A 17,527-nucleotide genomic window follows, 5' to 3' on the forward strand; every position below is an offset into this window, starting at 1 on the left:
CAACCGAAAAAAAAAACAAAAAGGAAAAATATCCACAAAACCAGGAAAAATAAAAAGAAAAGGGGAGGCAAAACAAACACAAAAGAGAGAGAAAACAGAACCAAACAGGAGTTTGTTCAGAAGCAGCATTGATTCAGGCCTGAGGTCAAGCAGCTGGAAAAGGTCCACCACAAAGAGAGCACGAGACGAGCTGGTTCCACGCGTTACTGGATTTGGGGGGGGGGGGATCCCATGGTTGGGGGTGGGGGTGGGGGCGAGACGAGAGAGAGACAGACGGATGGACGGACAGGAGGACAGACAGGCGGACAGAGGCGGGCAGGCGGAGGGGACGGGGCAGAGAGGTGAGGGGGGGGGGAGGACAAGAATGGCAGCGTTAGGGTGGGCACGGGCTGCGCTGTGCGCCCGGGGTGCCGCAGCCGTGCTGCTTGTGGTTCCTCTGAGAGCCCCCCCCCCGGCCCCCAGCCCACTGCCAGCAGCCACACCGACAGACCCTGCTGCTGGTGAGGCCAAGAGGAGTGATGGCCGGAGGGGTCGGCACTGGGAAGGGGCTGGGAAAGGGGTCTCTGGAGTAGAGGGGGTGGGCGCTGAGCAAAGGACGGTGGGGATCCAAGGGGGTCCAGGGGTCCTGGTGAGGAGGGGGCTGTGATGGTGCTGCCATCCAGGTGAGATTGGCCTCCAGGTTGAGGGTTTGGTGGCATCATGGAGAGCTCTGTGGCCTTGGGTTTATGGGGGCCGGGGGCTGCTGGGGAGCAGAGAGCTGCATGAAGCTGCCAGGAGGAGCCTGGCTGTGAGCGCCAGGAGGTGGTGAGGGGCTGCAATGCGCATTGAGGGCAGCTGTGCCCTCACCCCGGCCGTGTCCTGGTGACAGCAGTGACAAATGGCACCAGTGCTGAGCCCTCATGCACAACTGGGGCCAATGGGGAGGGAGGGGCCCGTTTTGTTCAGACCATTTGCCCCAATTGCATAAAATCCCCCCTCCTCATCGCTCACCCTGGCTGCAGATGGAGGTAGCTGGGAGTAAGGTGGTTTGGCTTCTCTCTTATTTTTTTTTTTCCCCTCCTTTCTTTTATGGATCCAACAGAACGAGCAAAATGGGGTTCTTTGCCAAGGACAGGCCCAGGGAAAGGGATTGAGACACAGAGAAGGGAGGGGAGGAGGACAGGATGGGGGAAGGCTCAGTGCTGTGGGGAGGGGCGGTGCTGGGACCTGGGGCAGGAGAGGGAGGGAAGGAAGGAGCAGGATGGGGCTGTGGTACCCAGATTGCAATCGGTCCCAGTGACAAGGATGGGGATGGGGTCGGTGCTGGGCCGAGGACAGGCACAGTCCCATCCCCCAGCTCTCTTCTTCCAGCTGCTGTGGCCCCCACCCCATCCCCACACCTCCCTCCTGGCACAGGGTGCATAGGGGATGCACTGCAGGGCTCCAGCCCCCACCCACAGCACCCCCTCCTCAGCACAGCTCCAGGTGCTGGGCTCCCCCAGCGTGGCACAGAAGTGCCTCCTGCACCCTCTGCTCAGCAAAGGGCTGCATCCCCCACCCCAGCATCCCACTGCAGTAACCCCGTGCCCACCGCCCCATAACACACAGTGCAGGGGGAGCAGGGGCCGTGGGCAGCCTGCAGCTGACCCTGCTGCTGGGAACCTGCTCTAGAGATAGGCTACCTGCTGCTGTCCCTGGATCCTCATGTACTCCATCCTCTGCTTGATGTGCTTGCTCTTGTCGGGGCTGCCCTGCTGGCTCTGCTTCAGCCTGGATGCCGGGTTCACCATCTTCATGGGCGGGATGGAAACGCCACCACTCTGCTGGGACAGAGAATTTGGGGAGGTTACAAAGCTCGGAACAGGGGGAAACCCACAGCAGCACAGCCTGCAGCCAGGCACTGTGGGCTCCCAATCCTCCCAGCACCACGGGGCTGCGGGGCTCTGCCACAGTCACGGCAGCTGAGGAGGGGTCATCAGCTCCGTGTGCCACAGGAGCCCAGGGAGAGGGCAGGACCCACCGTCAGCCCCTGCTGCCACGTACACGGGGGTGAGGAGCAAACACTGGGGGGTGGAGGGTAGGAGGAAAGCACCCAGCCCAAAAAAAAGGACAGGAGGCGACGGCAGATGGAAGCAAGATTCCAGGTGGAAACGGCGACAGTGGGAACGCAGAGGTTTTTTATTAACAGGTTGCACGGGCTGAGATACAAAGACTTGCAAGAGCAGCAGCAGGAGGAGCGCTCTGTATTGGCACCCCAAAAGCCCACCTGCCCTGTGCCAGCCTGGACTGGTGGCCAAAGTGGCACTGCTGTGCCGCCCCAAAAGCACACGCACGATTGCTCTGGCTGCACCAGGTCAGAGGCAGCAGGTTGTTTCTGGGGTCAGATCAGAAGCATTGCTGCCTGCATGGAATGTCAGTGCCTGTCCTCCTTGCCCGTGCTCTGGGATCCCCTCTGTGCTCCTTTGGAACCCCTGAAGCCATTGCACAGGGGGTCCATCTCCCACCTGCATCCCCCCACATCCAGGCAGGCGTTGGAGTGGGCCTGGTGCTCGAATTTCAGCTCAGAGCCCCTCCTGCTCAGCCCTGCTCTCAGCTTTGCTTTGGGAGCACGCATGCCAGCCACGGCCATAAATCCACCCCATGGCTCTGCTCCAGGACCTGACCAGAGGAGAACCTGCAGCTACACCCACCGGAGAGGGCTGTTCCTGCAGTGAGAGGCCCGGTGCTACCAGGAAACAAGGCTGAGATAATTGCTGCAAATGAAAAAGGAGATTCATTCAGCAGCACTGATTGTTAATAAAGGAGCAGGGTTGACTTATGCGCAGCTGGGGGTGGTTTCTCCCCCCCCCCCCCCCCCCCACAGCCTTTTTCCAGTTATTCAGCAAGCCCAGTGGCTGCTGCAGATTCCAGCAGAAACCCATTTGGACGGCGCTGGGGAGCCTGAGCTGTGATTTAATTAGGAGAAACATCTGGTGCTCTGCAGTCGCACTGTAACCGCAGCTCCTCGGAAAAGTGCTCGTGCAAAACGGGATGGAGAGGAGCGCTGCGTTCCCGTTCTGCTCACCCGGCACCACGGGCAAAACCAACAGAGCTCATTCCTTGGGTGCCCAGCAGCTGGGATGGACCCTGAGGTGTGGGATGTGCACACAGCAGTTGCCCTCGTCGGGTCTGAGGTGGCAGCCCCAGCCCAGGGGGGTCCGTGCCCCCTAACCAGTAACAGCAGCAGCATGGGAGCCTTCCGCCATCCGCCGCCTGGAGGGTGGATCGGCCCCCTCCAAAGCCAACCCCCGGTGGCTCAAATGAGGGCTCCTTTGCCAAATGCTGCTCCTGACACAATGGAGCTGCAGGCTGTGAGCGCAGCATTGCACCTGCATGGCACATTGCAGCCACCAGGGTGGGATCCAGAGCTGGTGCACAGCCGGGAAGGTGCGAGGTGGCAGTGGGCAGGTGGGTGCTGGTGCTGCTGCCTTTACGCATCAGCTCCAAAAGGAGATGGGTGCCGCACCTCAGCTCTGCCTGGAGGTAGAGTCACAGAGAGGGAGCAGGTGGAGGTGGAGGAAGAGCAGACATCAGAGCAGATCCGAGGGCAGAGCACGGCAAGAGGAGTAACAGGAAATAAACCTGAGGCGAGCCGAGCTGCGGCTTGGGAAGCAGAGGCGGTTTGGTGTGGCTCAAGGCTGGACTCTTGGCAGCATCAGCTTTGGTCTGGCTGAGATCCAGGGCAGTGCCATCGTCACAGTGCTCACTGTTCCCCACACCATCCTCAGACTCCTGGCTGGTATCCCTGGCTGCTGCCTGTCCCAGCAGTCCTGCGGGGAACGCAGCCTCAGCCGAGCGGTGGTTGCTGATCTCGCTGATGGTCAGCTCCAGCTCACGGATGGTTTCTTCCAGGCTATCCAGTCTCTGGTAGGCACCTTCACAAATCTCCCTGCTGCGTGGTGACATGCTGTGTAGGGGGGACCCCTCTGCTTCTCTCCTTCCCTGAGGAGTGGGGCTGTGGAACCCCCCAGCTGCCATCCCCCCCGCTTCAGCCCCAGCAGAGCTCCGATCCTGCACTGCCACGCACGGCTGGTGCCCAGCCTGGCTCCATCTGCTGCCCTGCAGGCCTGGGGGGCACCTGGCTCTTGACACCGGTGTGCTGCTGTGCTGCTCCCTCCGTGCACATCCAGGAGGGAGGGATGCATCCTGCCCAGCTCCATCTCTGGGCTCTGCATCACCAGGGAGCTGCGGGACGATGCTGTGCCCTTCACCGCCTGCACCGGGGGGGTGTGCCATGACCATCCCTTGGGGACAAGGTGCCAAAGTGCACTGAGGAGAAACCTTGCTGCTGCCTTCGTGCCTTCTGGCAGAATTTGGAGCAGGGTTTCCACTTGCTCCTCCTGCCGGCCAGCTCGCTCTGTGCTTCGGGACAGCCGGGACCTCGCCGTGTGCCAGGGGGAACCTGCGTGTCCTTCCCAGCGTGCGGGGTGCAGTGCTCAGGGGCTGCAGGGCTGTGGCTGGAGCACTCCCAGCTGCACACGGAGACCTGCTGGGGCTGCTGGCTGACACTCCACCTCTCCTCCCCACCTCGGCTGTGAGCTCCCCTCCTGCTCCTCCGTGGCCAGCAGGATCCCCGTGCTCAGAGCAGTGCTGTTCCACTGCAGGTTCGGGTTCAGGAGACGGCGGTGCAGACACCCAGTGGGTGAGCACAATCTGCGGGAGGGAGAAAGCTCTGCTCCCCGGGGCTGCTGGGGCTGCCAGCTCCTAGGTAGAGAAGTCAGACAGATTAAGGGCCTGGGAGCAGCGTGGGATGCTGGGCTGGGGGGATGGCAGCTGCTTGGGGAAGAGCAGCCGGGTTATTTCGGGTCCTGCTGTGCCTCCAGGCATCGCTGCAAGGATTTGTTCAGCCTGGGAGGGGCTCCAGCACTCCCCATGGGTGTACACAGGGGCATGGCAACTTTAGAGGAGGTTTACGCTACAAGTGAGCTGGAGTCTTCAGCAAAACAGACCTGGTGCTGCTGCACCTCCCTGATGCGTATGGGAACCTGAGTGCCGTGGTCTGGCTGAGATTTCTCTTGCACCAGCACAACAATTGTGTCAGAGCACAGTGCAGCCCTCTGCTGCTCATCCCTGTGCTGCTCTCAGCAGATCTGAAGGCAGGGATGAGCCCTTGCAAATGAGCTGCAGTGGGTGCCAGACCTTTAAATCCCTGAGCAGCAAGAAGTCACCTGGAACAGCCTGTCCTTCCTCCCCTCACCTGTCTGTTACAGTCCCAGGGATGTGCAATGAGCTGTGCAGCACCCAGGGGAATGCAGAAGGCCGTGCTGTGCAGTAGAAATGCTCTGACAGGAGAGCTGCTCCCCTCAGCTGCAGCAATGAGGCCTCTGCTCCACAGCACAGCACAGCCCTGAACAGGGGCTGCTCCAGCGCCTGCCCCACTGCTCTGCTCCACCTGCTGACACCATTGCTCTGCTCCGTCCTCACCACTTTGTTCCATTCCATTCCCACTGCTCTCCTCCATCCTCACCACTTTGCTCCACCTCAACCACACTGCTCTGCTCCATCCCACCCCCATTGCTTTGCTCCATCCCTGCTGCTCTGCTGCATCCCTGTTGCTCTGCTCCATCCCTGCTGCTCTGCTCCATCCCATCCCCACTGCTCTATTTCATCCCATGACCGATGCCCTGCTGAACAAAAAGAGGTGAGATGCAGCCCAGGGCTCCCAGTTTCCCCTCCCCTCCCTCCTGCAGTGCTGTGCATCACCATCTGCAGCTCCATTCAGTGCCATCAGAGCAGTGATTCCCGCCCCCCCAACCTCTGCCCCAGGGCTGCAGCCCGGTGTCACATTGGTGCTCGGTCGGTGCCACATCAGTGCCGCACGCGCAGTGCAGTGAGCAGAGGAGTGAAGAGAAGCCATTAGTTGGTTAAACCGGATAGGGAAGAAGTGAGTTAAGAGATGGGAGAGGCGGTGGTTAAGTGCAGCCAGCCAGGAGGAGATCTGCAGGAGGAGGGATGTTACCTTCCATCCTTCGGCTGCAACGGAGGCTCCATTGGGCCACATGTCTGCGTGCCCAGGGGAGACGGCAGCCGCGAGAGGATCGTAACGGAGCGTGGGGAGGAAAGGGGAGGCAGAGCTTCTCTGAAACACCTGGGGAGTCAAACAGCTGCGTTGGAGGAGGGAGGCACAGCGGGTGGGCAGAGATGGAGCCCAGCCAGGACAGGGCTCAGCGCTACAGGGGGGGCAGCCACTGGTGGGAGAGCATCATGCCGTCCCCACGTCACCATGGATGGAGCGAGGACGGGACAGCCCCCACTGTGCTTTATGTCCCCGTGGATGGGATGAGGATGGGGACAGGATGGGGACAGTCACTGCAGTACTGAATGCCTCCAGGGATGGGGTGAGAATGGGGACAGCCACTCACGTCCCCGTGGACGGGGATGAGGACAGGGGCAGGATGGGGACAGTCACCGCAGTGTTGCACGTCCCCATGTCCCCACGGATGGGGTGAGGATGGGGATGGCAGCCACTGTGCTGTTGTGTGGGGATCTCTCCCAGAGCTGCTCCTGCGGACGCCTGGAGTTGGGTGAGCTGTGCTTCCCGTGCCCCCACGCTGCTGTGCTCACCTCCAGCTCCGCGATGATGCGGTCCTCATCGTCGTCATCTTTGATGGCAGAGGCGATGATGGGTGGGGTGGATGCAGGTCTCACCACCTCTGACACCGTCCGTCTCAGCTTCACCTGTGGCTTCTGGGTCTCCAGCTCTTCTGATTCTGCTTTCTGTGGGGCAGCGAGCGGTGAGGGGGCTGCACCCACGGGGTGACCACCATGGGGTGACCACCATGGGGTGACCACCACGTGCCCAGCCCCGCCACCCACCTTCATAAAGCCAGGCTCCTTCTTGCTGGTGACGATGACTTCGCCGCTGCGGGTGGTGGTCAGCCCATGGGATGAGGGGAAGCTGCGGCGGGGCGGCGGTGGAGGCGGTGATTTGGAAGGTTTCTCGGTGCGGTACCGCGGCACCGTCAGTTCATCTGAGCAGAAAGCAGAGCTGGCACCGAGCCCTGCCCCCATCCGTGTCCCAAACCTGCACAAACCCAAGGCAGCCCCCTTCCTCTCCCCGTACCTGAGCCTCTGCGGCCATTGGCATCCACCTTCCCCGTGGATTTCTGTGCATGCTGAGGCTTGGATGGTTTATGCTCCGGCGTGGACGCGGCGCTGCTGCTGCCCGTGGTCTGCTTGTGCTTGGCAGCAAACTCCAGGTCGGGGATGGCCTTCATGAGCTCAGCCTGCGTCTCCTCCAGGAGGCGGTTGATGTCCTTGGCACTGTATTGGGTCAGCGCTGCCCGCTTCTCCTCCCAGTCCCTCTCAGCAGCCTGTGACAGCACAGCCCACTGCAGCCCTGCCCTTATGGGCAACGTGTCACCCCGCTGTCCCACCATCACCTCCCCATTGCCCCACTGAATCCCGCTGCCCCACAATCTCCCACAGCCAAGCCCACACCAGTGCTGCTCTAACTCATCACTGAGACGTCCCGGGCCGTGCTGGAGCCCCCCCTTCCCCTCGTGTCCCAGTTGCACATTGCATCTCCCCAGTATTTGGGGCTTTCCACTATTAAGACGCTCCATCAGCTCCAAACCCACTAGGGAGGATGCACCCCAGTTTCAGCTGGGTGCTCCAGTAGGGTTAGAGCCATTAGAGGAGCCCCCCAGGCAGGACCCCCACCCCCCCCAGGCTTTTACCTCCACAGACACAGCTTTGTCTGCGCTCTTCTTACTGGGCGTCTCAGGACCCGTCTGGGTTTTGGCAGGCACCATCTCTGGAGCCCGGGAAGGATTATTGCTCTTAGAAGGGTGGCTCTGGGTCTGGGGGGGGCTGTGCCCAAAGCTGGGCATGCCCAGGGGTTCAGTGCCAGCTGTCAGGTGGTGGAGGCTCACGGGGGGGCTCGGGGGCATCTCCAGCTCCAGCCCTTTGCTGAAGTCTGTCTCGGGGGCCATCTTCTTGGGGGATTGGCTGAGGTTGTTGGGGGGGGTCCACACGCCCTCATCCACTTGCCTGCAGGGGACAGAGGGAAGGCATTCACTGGGATAAGTGCTGGCACTGGGTTGCAGCACCGTCTTGGAGCCCTCTACAAATGCACACAGCTCTGTGTTCATCTGCATCCCCAGTGTCTGCTCTCCCACAGCAGCGCATGCCAACTCCTCCACCTGCCCGTCCCTGTGCACGAACCTTGCAGGAAAGCAGCTCTCTCCAAATTCCACCCCTCTGTCAGATCTGCCCAAAATCGCCCTTTGGACTCAGCAGTTATTAGGGAAGGAGAGTGACAGGTAGGCAGATCAGTGTGCTGCGCCATCAGACGAGCTCATCTCCATACAAAACCAGGCTAGAACAGCGCCCGGGGCGAGCCCAGCAACACAGCCTGCCCCAGCAGTGAGCTCTGCTGAAAGGTCTCCTAATGGGAACGGGCAGGTGAGCTCTGGAGATGGTTTCCTCCACCCCAACAGCTCTGCTCCTCAAGAATGAGATTTCTGGCCCCGTTCGGTGCTCCCATCGCACCCAGGTACGCGGCCACATTTTTCCAAGGCGATAAGGAAGGAGCAGTTTTCAAAGAGGGGCTCCCACATGCACACTGAGCAGCACTGGGGGCGCTAGGAATGGGATTCAATCCACTGGGGTTGGGCTTGATTGTTCCACTTTGGGTTATTCAACCTTTCTTTTTTTTTTTTTCCTTCTAATTTCTGAGCAGAAAAAGGAACCTTTTGTTAATTGCTCCAGGAATTTTCATCTACGACTCAGACAGGACAGCAGCACAGGAGCACCCAAAGGCCGTGCGCCCTGAGGTGCGCCCAGGACACCCGGCTATGGGATGCCACGATGGGGAGGACACAGAGCAGGGGCAGCACCAGGGGTCGGGTGCAGAGCTCACCTGCGGATCTGGGTGAGTGTGTCAGTCACCGTCTTGCAGCGTTTCAGCAGCCCGTCGAGGCGGTTCGGCTCCTCCTTGAGGAACTTCACAGCTTCCACCTCCACCCGCAGCACCACCCGCATCTTGCTCTGCAGGCTGGGGAACTGGGCTGAGGGGACAGCGGGGTCACCGAGAGCCCTGCTGCCATCGTGTCTGGATGGAAGGGTCCCAGGGAGCCCGGGCTGCTGCCTCTTCACCTCCCTGCGCTCGCCATTCCATCACCAACCCACCTCCCATTGGCACTGACTGCAGCCCTCTGGCACAACGCTGCCCTAGAGATGGGCACTCGGTCACCAGGACCCACAGATGTGCTGCTGGGGGGACACAGAGCAGCTCACTCCCTTTGCTTAGCGTCAGGCAATCTCATTGCAGGAGAGCAGAGCTGCTGCCACCCCTGTCCTGTGCCCTCCCCTTGTCCCCACTGTCCTCGTGTCTTCTTGCTGCCTCAGTGACTGCTGCCAGATCAGGAGCTCTGCCACTCTGCACTGAGACGTGGAATGGAGAAAGCTGCAGGAGCAGCAGAATAACATCAGTGCGCACAGGGTGGGCGACAGCATGGGGAAGGGGCAGCAGTGCCAAGCACAAGCAAGCTGCTGGGAGGACTTGTGTTGATTCTGGTAGTTGGTGGAGCACTGATGCAGCCCCGTGGCCCCCGCTCACCCTTGAGGTCTGTCAGCGTCTCCCCGAGCTGCTTGAGCACCACGGCCTTCTCCTCCAGCTCCTGCACTGGGATGAGGCGGTGGTTGTGCGCCAGATCCTTCTGGATCTTCTCCACCGACTTCTCCAGGTCACTGCGAGCACAAAGCAGGGCGGGTTGGCACCAGGTCCCCACGGAGGGTGGGAAAACGAGAGCCGCGTCGGGGACCACGATGACACCAGGGATGGGGAGGAAGCGAACCAGGGAGGGGGGTGTGGGCAGCAGGGTCCCCACCCCGTGCTCACTTCAGTTGCTGGGTGATGAGCTCCTCCTCGTTCAGGTACCGCAGCCTCTCCTCCTCCACCAGGCTGCGCTGGCGCTGCAGCGGGTCCTCGTGTTTGCGCATGGTGTCCGTCACCCGCACGCTGATCTCCGTCTCCGTCCGCCGCAGCATCGTCTTCACCGTCTCCTGGTTCTGCAGCTGGGGGGGTTTGGGGGGGGAAAGCAAGGCTGGGTGGGCTGAACTTCACGAGGTCACCGGGAAAGGGGCATTTTCTGCCCCCAGGGGTTGGGTCGGGTGACCCCACGATACCAACCTGCAGCTTCTTGAGCTGCTGCAGCTGGTTGCGGAGGTCGCTGGCGTTCTGCTGCAGGTCGTGGAGGTGCAGCTGCATGTGCAGGCGGGTGATGGCTGTGGGCTGCCCTGCCGGCGTGCTGGTGGCGGAGGGTGGGGGGGGTGCAGGCACTGGGGTCCCCATGCCGCTGCGGCTGGTTGCTGTGGGGTGGGGGAGACGAGAGGAGGATGCTGGGACGTGGAACTGCGGCCTGGGTGGGAGGGCTCCCCACAAACCCTCTCCTTCCCCACTGTGTCCCAGCCCAGCAGTGCTGCTGCTTGGTCCCTAGAACTGCCACCAACTCTGTCCTGGAACAAAGGTGAGCCTGCAACTCCCAGCAGGACAAGGACCCACAACTGCCCCAGGATGTGGGGATGACCAGTGGAGGGGGGGGGATCTCCAAACCTCTCCCCAGCCACTTACATGCTGATGGAGGAGTCCCACCATTGGTGGCTTCAGTCTTCTCACTGCGACAAAAGAGGGGAAGGGGTGAACATGGAGCGCAGAGGAGGGGCCCAGAGGAGCCCCCCTGGATCTCATTCCTGCCCCCTCTTCCCCCCACCTCCTTACCTGGGGGTCTCAGCCTCAGAACCACGGAGCAGGGCACTCTGCACCAGCCCCGTCAGGCTGGCGATCTGCTTCTCCATGGCCTCCATCCTCTCCCTGCGAGGACGGGGGGTGAGGGTTAGGGGTAGTGACACCCTTAGGGTTAGAGGCAGCACTTCACCACCCGACCCTGTGCTTCTGTAGGGCCGGCAATAGGGAACCTTGCCCCGCTCCCCAGTCATACCCAAGGACAACCCACCCAGCAGAGCCCAATTCCACAGGGAAACCTCAGCAAGGCCCTTTCTCACCTCGTTTCCGTGTCCTTGGCTGGCACCGGGGAGCTGAACCCCGAGAGCGGACGGTCCCCAGGGCCAGGGAACAGCTCAGGAGGTCCTGCAGCACCGGGGTTGCGTGGCTTGCTGACGGGGCTCTCCATGAAGACAGAGGAGCAGGAATCCTTGCGGAAGGACTGCCGGACGGGTGAGGAGCGGCTGGGCGGCCCCGAGTAAGGGCTGTGCGGGCTCTGCCCCTCCACCATCTTCTGCGGGGAGGAGGGGGGCATGCGGAAACCCAGGCCGGGTCCGTAGGTATCGCTGTAGATCTGTGCATTGGGTTTGTACAGGCTGTCCTCCAGCTCCGTCTGCAGCGCGGCCGCCGAGTAAGTGCTGAGCGAACGCACCGAGCCCCGCTTGTACAGCCCCCCCGAGTAACCAAAAGGGTCCCCCATGCCGGCCAGAGACTGCGTGGAGGTGATGCTGAGCCTCCCCTCGTGCACCATGCCGTAGGGATCGGCGTACAGCCCCTCGTTCTTCACCAGCACCATGTTCTTCCCTGCCAGGTCCTCGTCGGGTTTGACGTCGCGACGTTCCAGGATGGCGCTGGGGCTGGGAGAGACTCCGGGTGCTGGGGGAAGGCTGGCCAGGCGCTCGCCGTGGTGAACCGGGCTGCCGGCGTAGGAGGGTGGGCGGCCACCACTGTAGGACATGCGGGAGCGGGAGGGGGACGAGGACTGCAGGACGGGTGGGGGGGAGCCTGAGGCCAGGTGGGGAGCAGGGGACATGTTGTTCAGGCGGCGGGTGGGAGAGGATTCCCTGGAGGTGTAAACCATCTCCCGCTGTGGAAAGAAGGAAGGATGGTCAGCGCTGCATCCTGCTGTGCCCGGTCACCTTCTCCCTGCCTTGGGGGTGGCAGCCCCGAGGACCAGCAGCCCACGTGTCACCCCCTGGCTTTGGCAAATGGCAGCTCCCTCTTTCTCCTTCAAGAGCGGGATGATTCATGGTGATGAATCCCCTAATTATCGCGTTGATGACACCCCGCTGCCAGGCCCCAGACATCCATTCTTTTAACAATGCCACGACTGGGGAAGACGAATGGCAGCCATGACTCCTCCCACAAACACATGCAATCGCCATGCCCTCCTCATCGCCCTCCTGCCTTGCACCAACCCCAGCCCCACACCGGGGCGCTGCCCACCCCTCCACCCCCAGCCCCTTACCCTCAGGTCACCATTGGTGATGTGCGAGGCAGGGAATGAGGCATAGAGCGGCTCTTTTCGGTATATTTTAATGATGCTTCTGTCCTGGATGTCGCTGGAAGGAGAGGCAGAGCCATGAGGAGAGCCCCAGCAGTCGCACAGGGCTGCACCCGTGCTGCTCGCAGAGCCCCAACCAACGTCAGTGGTCCCAGGGGAGGGTTTGGTGGCCGTGCCCAGGCAGGAGGCACAAGACAGCAGCACCAGGGGCTGCTTTGGCTCTGCAGAGCTGAATGAGCACCACCTGCCAAGGAGTCTTTTCAGGGCATTGCCACCAACCCGAAGCCCTCCACCATCTCCAAGGAAACCCTTTCCCATTGCAGGGGTCATCCCACCCCCGCTGATGGGGACGGCAGAGAGGCTTCCATCATCAGCATGTCCCTGAGATGGATGCGCTCAGTGCTCTGTGCCAGCAATCTGGGTCTGAGTGCTCCTGAGCTGCCCCCCAGGTCTGTCTGTCCCTCACCGGACATCTTCCAGCTCGTAGAAGACATTGCGGGATTCGTCCTTGATGAGGATGGCGGTGTTGGGAGACTTCAGCATCCCCATGGTGAGCTTCTGGGGGAACATGTGGACGATGAGGGCGTGCAGGGTGTCCATGCTGCTGATCTCGTGGGTGATGTGCACACGCCTCGTCTCATCCCCAAACTGCAGGAAGAGGACCCCTGGAAGCAAAGCGAGCAGAGAGCAGTGGGGTTGAGCCAACATCCCCACAGCTGCTGGGCTCACATGTCCTGGTATGATGCTGCAGGGATTTGCATTTCCCAAAGCGTGGATGCAGTGAGCAATGCTGCACCATGGGGTTGCATTTTCCAACAAATGGATGCAATCAGCAATGCTGCACCGTGGCAGGGGTTGCATTTCCCAACAAATGGATGCAATCAGCAATGCTGCACCATGGGGTTGCATTTCCCAACATATGGATGCAATAAGCAATGCTGCACTGTGGGGTTGCATTTCCCAAAGCATGGATGCAATGAGCAATGTTGCACCATGGGGTTGCATTTCCCAACACATGGATGCAATAAGCAATGCTGCATTGTGGCAGGGGTTGCATTTCTCAGTGCATGGATGCAATAAGGCTGTGCTGGAGTACCTGGAGAACGCAGCTTCGTCTGGCTGGTGGAGCGGGACAGAGGCAGGCTCTGCCGAAACCGGTTCATCCTATTGAAGCCCAGGGGCAGCTCTGCTTCCGACATGGTTTCCAGGGATTCAGCCGAGGCAAAGGAGAGCTTGGCTTGATCAGCCAGGCCAGGCTGGGAGCCCTGTGAGTGCCGGGAGCTCCTGGTCTGCAAGGGGAGCAGGAAGGTGAGAGCCCAGCACCCATCCGTGCCCTGCACCCACGTGTATGGCCACATACCCCTAACCCCATAGCCCCGCACTGCTCACATGTGTTTTCCATATTTCAAAGCCATTCCAAGCAAACCACTGCAAAGAAACCCAGCGCTGGCTGGCTGGTTACAGAGCCAGGAGTCGCACGCGAGCACAGGAATAACCTTAGCAATTACAGGAGGTTACACATCCATTACGCCAATGAACCAGCTCCCGGGATACATAAATGCCCAGCTTCTCCTAGAAGCAAAGCAGCACTGAGGTTTATGGCTGCCTGAGCAAAGGGAAAGTAATGGCTTTGGGTTTACAGCAGTAAAAATTTAATATGCCAGGAGTCCAATTTCACACGGCCAAGCGTATTTCCTCTGCATAAAAGTTGAGGGTACGGACACGGGTGTTGTGAGCTGATATCTGTGGGTTAAGCAAAAAGGAGTGCATTGGGAGGAGTGATTGGACAGCCCCTGAGATCAGCACTCAGCACCCAGCACAGCACCCAGCACAGCTCAGCACACAGCTCAGCACCCAGTGCATCACCCAGCCCAGCACCCAGTGCATCACCCAGCACAGCACCCAGTGCATCATCCAGTGCATCACCCAGCACAGCACCCAGTGCAGCACCCAGCACAGCTCCCAGTGCATCATCCAGTGCATCACCCAGCACAGCACTCAGTGCATCACCCAGCACAGCACCCAGTGCATCATCCAGTGCATCACCCAGCACAGCACTCAGTGCAGCACCCAGCACAGCTCCCAGTGCATCACCCAGCACAGCACCCAGCGCAGCACCCAGCGCAGCACCCAGCACAGCACCCAGTGCAGCACCCAGCCCAGCCCAGCACGGCTCCATTTCCCAGACACACATTTAACGTTGGCAAATGAACCCAGGAGAACAAACAGCTCCCGGGGTTTGGAAAAGGCGGCGTGGAAGGGACAGCAGCTCTTTTCTAAGAGCCAAAAGAAAAATCAATACGGAATGATAACAGCCATCATCGTCATTTAAATTAGACATTAATTGGAGGATTTAATTAATCCTGCGGGGCGGGGTTTTCTAGAACTTGAAATGCTCTCGCTGTAGCTAATTGCTGGAAAATTGACTGCTTCGTTTTGGTGGTGCTGTTTGAAGGCAGAGCTTGCAGGCAGCACAGATGCTTTGCACGCTGCCATTAGGAGAGGTTTCCTGCAGGAGGGGAGAGGGGCCAGAGCAAAGCAGCACTGCACGTGGGGGGGCCCTGCAGCAGCAAAAGATGGGGGGCTCAGGGCTGACCCCCATCCGCAGTGCTCTGTCACCCCGGGGGTGAGGTGGGGGGGGTCTCTGGCTCTCTGTATCCTCAGCACAGCAGGGTGGTGGGGATTGCTGTTGCCATGTAGCATCGCTGTTGCTATGGGACGTGGTGTGTGAGCATGGCAGCGCTGCGCCCTGCTGCACTCTGCAGGGAGAGCTGCCCACCCCCTCCCTCCCCCAGGTGAACCCAGACCCCTCCTGCCCTCTGCCCCACAGCTTTGGCTGACCTCAAGTAATTAAGCTGCTCTGATGGAGCTCGTTGTGGCGTCCACCAAAAAAAAAAAAAAAGAAAAAAAAAAAGGAAAAAAAGAGGTCAAGATGAAAATTAATGGATTTTTAGCCCGGAAGGGACTGTTCTGATCAGCTGATGCTCAGCCTCACGTGCTCAGACAGCAACCCAAGCAGGGACCAGCAGCACTACACAGCCCCCAGCACACCCCTCTGCAGGGCACCTCCATGGCAAGCATCCCTCTACATCCCCAGGACCCCCAGAGCCCCCCATGGCACCCCCCAATGCTGGCCACCCCACATCCCCAGGACCCCAGCATTGCCCCTGCAGTGGGCAGTGGGGCAGGATGGGTGCCTTGACCCACTTTGTGCTGCTGTAAGAGGGGTGAGCAAACCCTGATGCTCTTCCTCTGCCCTTTCTGTCACATGGGCTGATGAGGGGGAGGCACCCCCAGGGTTGGGACACCCGCAGAGCACCACAGCCACATCCTTGGCCTCCTGTGGACCATTAATGAGCTGACTTCAGGGGAATTGTGTTTTATTGCAGCGCCTCACTAATGACTTCTCCCTCTCTCAGGTAATAAGGCTCAAACAAGCATCCAGAGCCACGCTTCTCCTTGCCTGGAGTTGCCCAGGGGAGTCCAATCCTGCCTTGCTGGGAGTCAACGAAGGGTAGGGGGCACCCACAGCCCCACAGAGCCCTTGTGGGGAACACCTCACCTGGCCAAGCATTGCCAGGGCTGCGTGCAGGGCGCTGGCACAGAGCATCCATCGAAACCCGACATCAAACCCAAGCAATGACTCCAGAATGGAAACCTGATTCCTCCCCTGGCCCCGACCGTATCACACAGCTGAGGAGTGAGATATCAAAGCACACAGCAACGAGCGGAATACCCTCCTCCTCGCAGAGCACCTCTCATCCCAGGGGCCTTATCTACCTCCATGCTGTTGCTGTGCTGTGGAAGGAGCTGATGCTCGTGGCCGTGCATCCGCTGCTGCCTGACCCCAGGCTGGGTGCAAGGTGAGGGCACCCCAGCTCCAGCAGCACCGTGGAGCAAAGGCATTGGGTCCCCCAGGGGCAGCTTAGCCCCAGCTCTGCCCCCGAGGAGCCCCACATCTCCCCATACCCCAGGCATCGAGACCCTTCCCATGGTGCCTGAACCCAGGAGCAGAAGGATGGAGGGGGAGGAGCCCCCCCTGGCTGCCCCTGCAATGCCGTGCTGGGAGATGACCCATTTCTGCCTGAAATTGCAGCACAGGGTTAATGCAGCTGGAGCTGCTCTGCACTCTTAGGAGTTCAGGGGCAGAAGGTGAACGAAAAGCAGAGGAGTGCTGCTACCCAAAGCAAAACAAAGCTGCCCAAAGCAAAACAAAAGCTGCCCAAGGCCACAGGTGGATGGTAATGCTGCAGCTCCGGGCACAGAGTGGGGAAAGGAAGCTCTAAAAGCACCCACAGAGTGGGGTGGTGATGGGCACTGAGGTCAGGGTGGCTGCAACCCCCCTCCTGCAGCAGTGGGCACAGACCACCCCCCCCATCCTGGGTGCTGCTTTGGTTCTGTGTCTTATGTAAAAGAGGTGGGATGGGGGAAGGGGGAGACTTGGAGGGGGGGGCTTTGTCTTTTATCTCCCCGGAGCTAAAAATAAGCTACAATTAAGTGATTCTTTCAGCTCTAAAACTTCCAACAATCCCTTTCCTGTCAGCGCTGAGGCAGTTCCATTCTATCTGCCTGGCTGGGCAAGGATGCTGCTCTCCTCCTCCCACCTCCTCCCACCTCCTCCCTCCCCACTCCCAGGTTCCAGCTGTGGCTCCAGCTGTGGTCAGAGGACGGGGTGAGGTGGGGGCAGCGATGGGACCCACAGCCATCCCCCCCATCCCGCTGATGGAGAGCTGGGATGGAGGCAGGGAACAGGGAAAGGGAGCAGAACCGAGGCAGAGGAGCAGCGAAGGGCTTCACCCTGCCCTTCTGAAAGAAGAACTGAGAAAAACACAGGGACACAGCAGAGCACCCAGAGTCGTTCCCACGCAAGGCTCACAACCACCAGCACCAACCTCACACCTTAACTCAGCTCTCTGCTGACCCCCCAACAATCAGTGCCCTGCCTCAGCCATGGGAAGAACACCATTGGCAACACAGAGATGAAGCTCCCATCTTCCCACCCCCCCCCACCTGCAGCCCAGCCCTTCCCAGCCCCTTTTCCCCTCCCACCAGCACCAACCTGGCCTTGCAGTGGGCTGGGATCAGCCCTCGCCGTGTTACTGCTGCAGGCAGCATCCAGCCCTGAGCGCAGCCCCTCCCCAGGACCCTGCAGGCTGGGCTGGGCTGGAGCTGGGCAGCAGGATGGGGGGGGCTGCAGCTGCCCCCAGCCCTGCCATGCTCACAGCACATCGTGCTGCGCTCGCAGGGATGATGCACTGCAAAGTGCTGGGGGGAGCTGG

At 60.5% G+C, this 17,527-nt stretch overlaps 1 protein-coding gene across 7 annotated transcripts in view; it reads right to left on the reverse strand.

Moving 5' to 3' along the window:
* Nucleotides 1-33: 33 nt before the first annotated feature.
* Nucleotides 34-17,527, reverse strand: part of SRCIN1 (SRC kinase signaling inhibitor 1) — a 29,139-nt gene continuing 11,645 nt past the window's right edge. For 2 of the 7 annotated variants that reach the window (XM_042815222.1, XM_042815218.1), the window contains 18 exons: nucleotides 13,345-13,537; nucleotides 12,715-12,913; nucleotides 12,213-12,306; nucleotides 11,026-11,831; nucleotides 10,742-10,834; nucleotides 10,595-10,638; nucleotides 10,154-10,332; nucleotides 9,863-10,038; nucleotides 9,581-9,711; nucleotides 8,882-9,029; nucleotides 7,698-8,010; nucleotides 7,082-7,331; nucleotides 6,835-6,989; nucleotides 6,583-6,735; nucleotides 5,978-6,106; nucleotides 3,601-4,722; nucleotides 1,662-1,799; nucleotides 34-206 (listed from right to left, as the gene is read on the reverse strand). In XM_042815222.1, the coding sequence (XP_042671156.1) occupies nucleotides 204-206; nucleotides 1,662-1,799; nucleotides 3,601-4,722; nucleotides 5,978-6,106; nucleotides 6,583-6,735; nucleotides 6,835-6,989; nucleotides 7,082-7,331; nucleotides 7,698-8,010; nucleotides 8,882-9,029; nucleotides 9,581-9,711; nucleotides 9,863-10,038; nucleotides 10,154-10,332; nucleotides 10,595-10,638; nucleotides 10,742-10,834; nucleotides 11,026-11,831; nucleotides 12,213-12,306; nucleotides 12,715-12,913; nucleotides 13,345-13,537 (4,326 nt within the window). In that variant the 3' untranslated portion in view covers nucleotides 34-203. Of the gene's footprint in view, nucleotides 207-1,661; nucleotides 1,803-3,600; nucleotides 4,723-5,977; nucleotides 6,107-6,582; nucleotides 6,736-6,834; nucleotides 6,990-7,081; nucleotides 7,332-7,697; nucleotides 8,011-8,881; nucleotides 9,030-9,580; nucleotides 9,712-9,862; nucleotides 10,039-10,153; nucleotides 10,333-10,594; nucleotides 10,639-10,741; nucleotides 10,835-11,025; nucleotides 11,832-12,212; nucleotides 12,307-12,714; nucleotides 12,914-13,344; nucleotides 13,538-15,089; nucleotides 15,327-17,527 lie in introns of those variants that run through there. The other 5 variants (XM_042815217.1, XM_042815215.1, XM_042815219.1 and 2 more) reach the window with 5 other exon arrangements.

The sequence above is a fragment of the Centrocercus urophasianus genome, unplaced genomic scaffold, assembly GCF_019232065.1.
Source record: "Centrocercus urophasianus isolate 14NV4802_14NV808 unplaced genomic scaffold, USGS_Curo_1.0 seq_1430, whole genome shotgun sequence".
Lineage (NCBI taxonomy): Eukaryota > Metazoa > Chordata > Aves > Galliformes > Phasianidae > Centrocercus > Centrocercus urophasianus.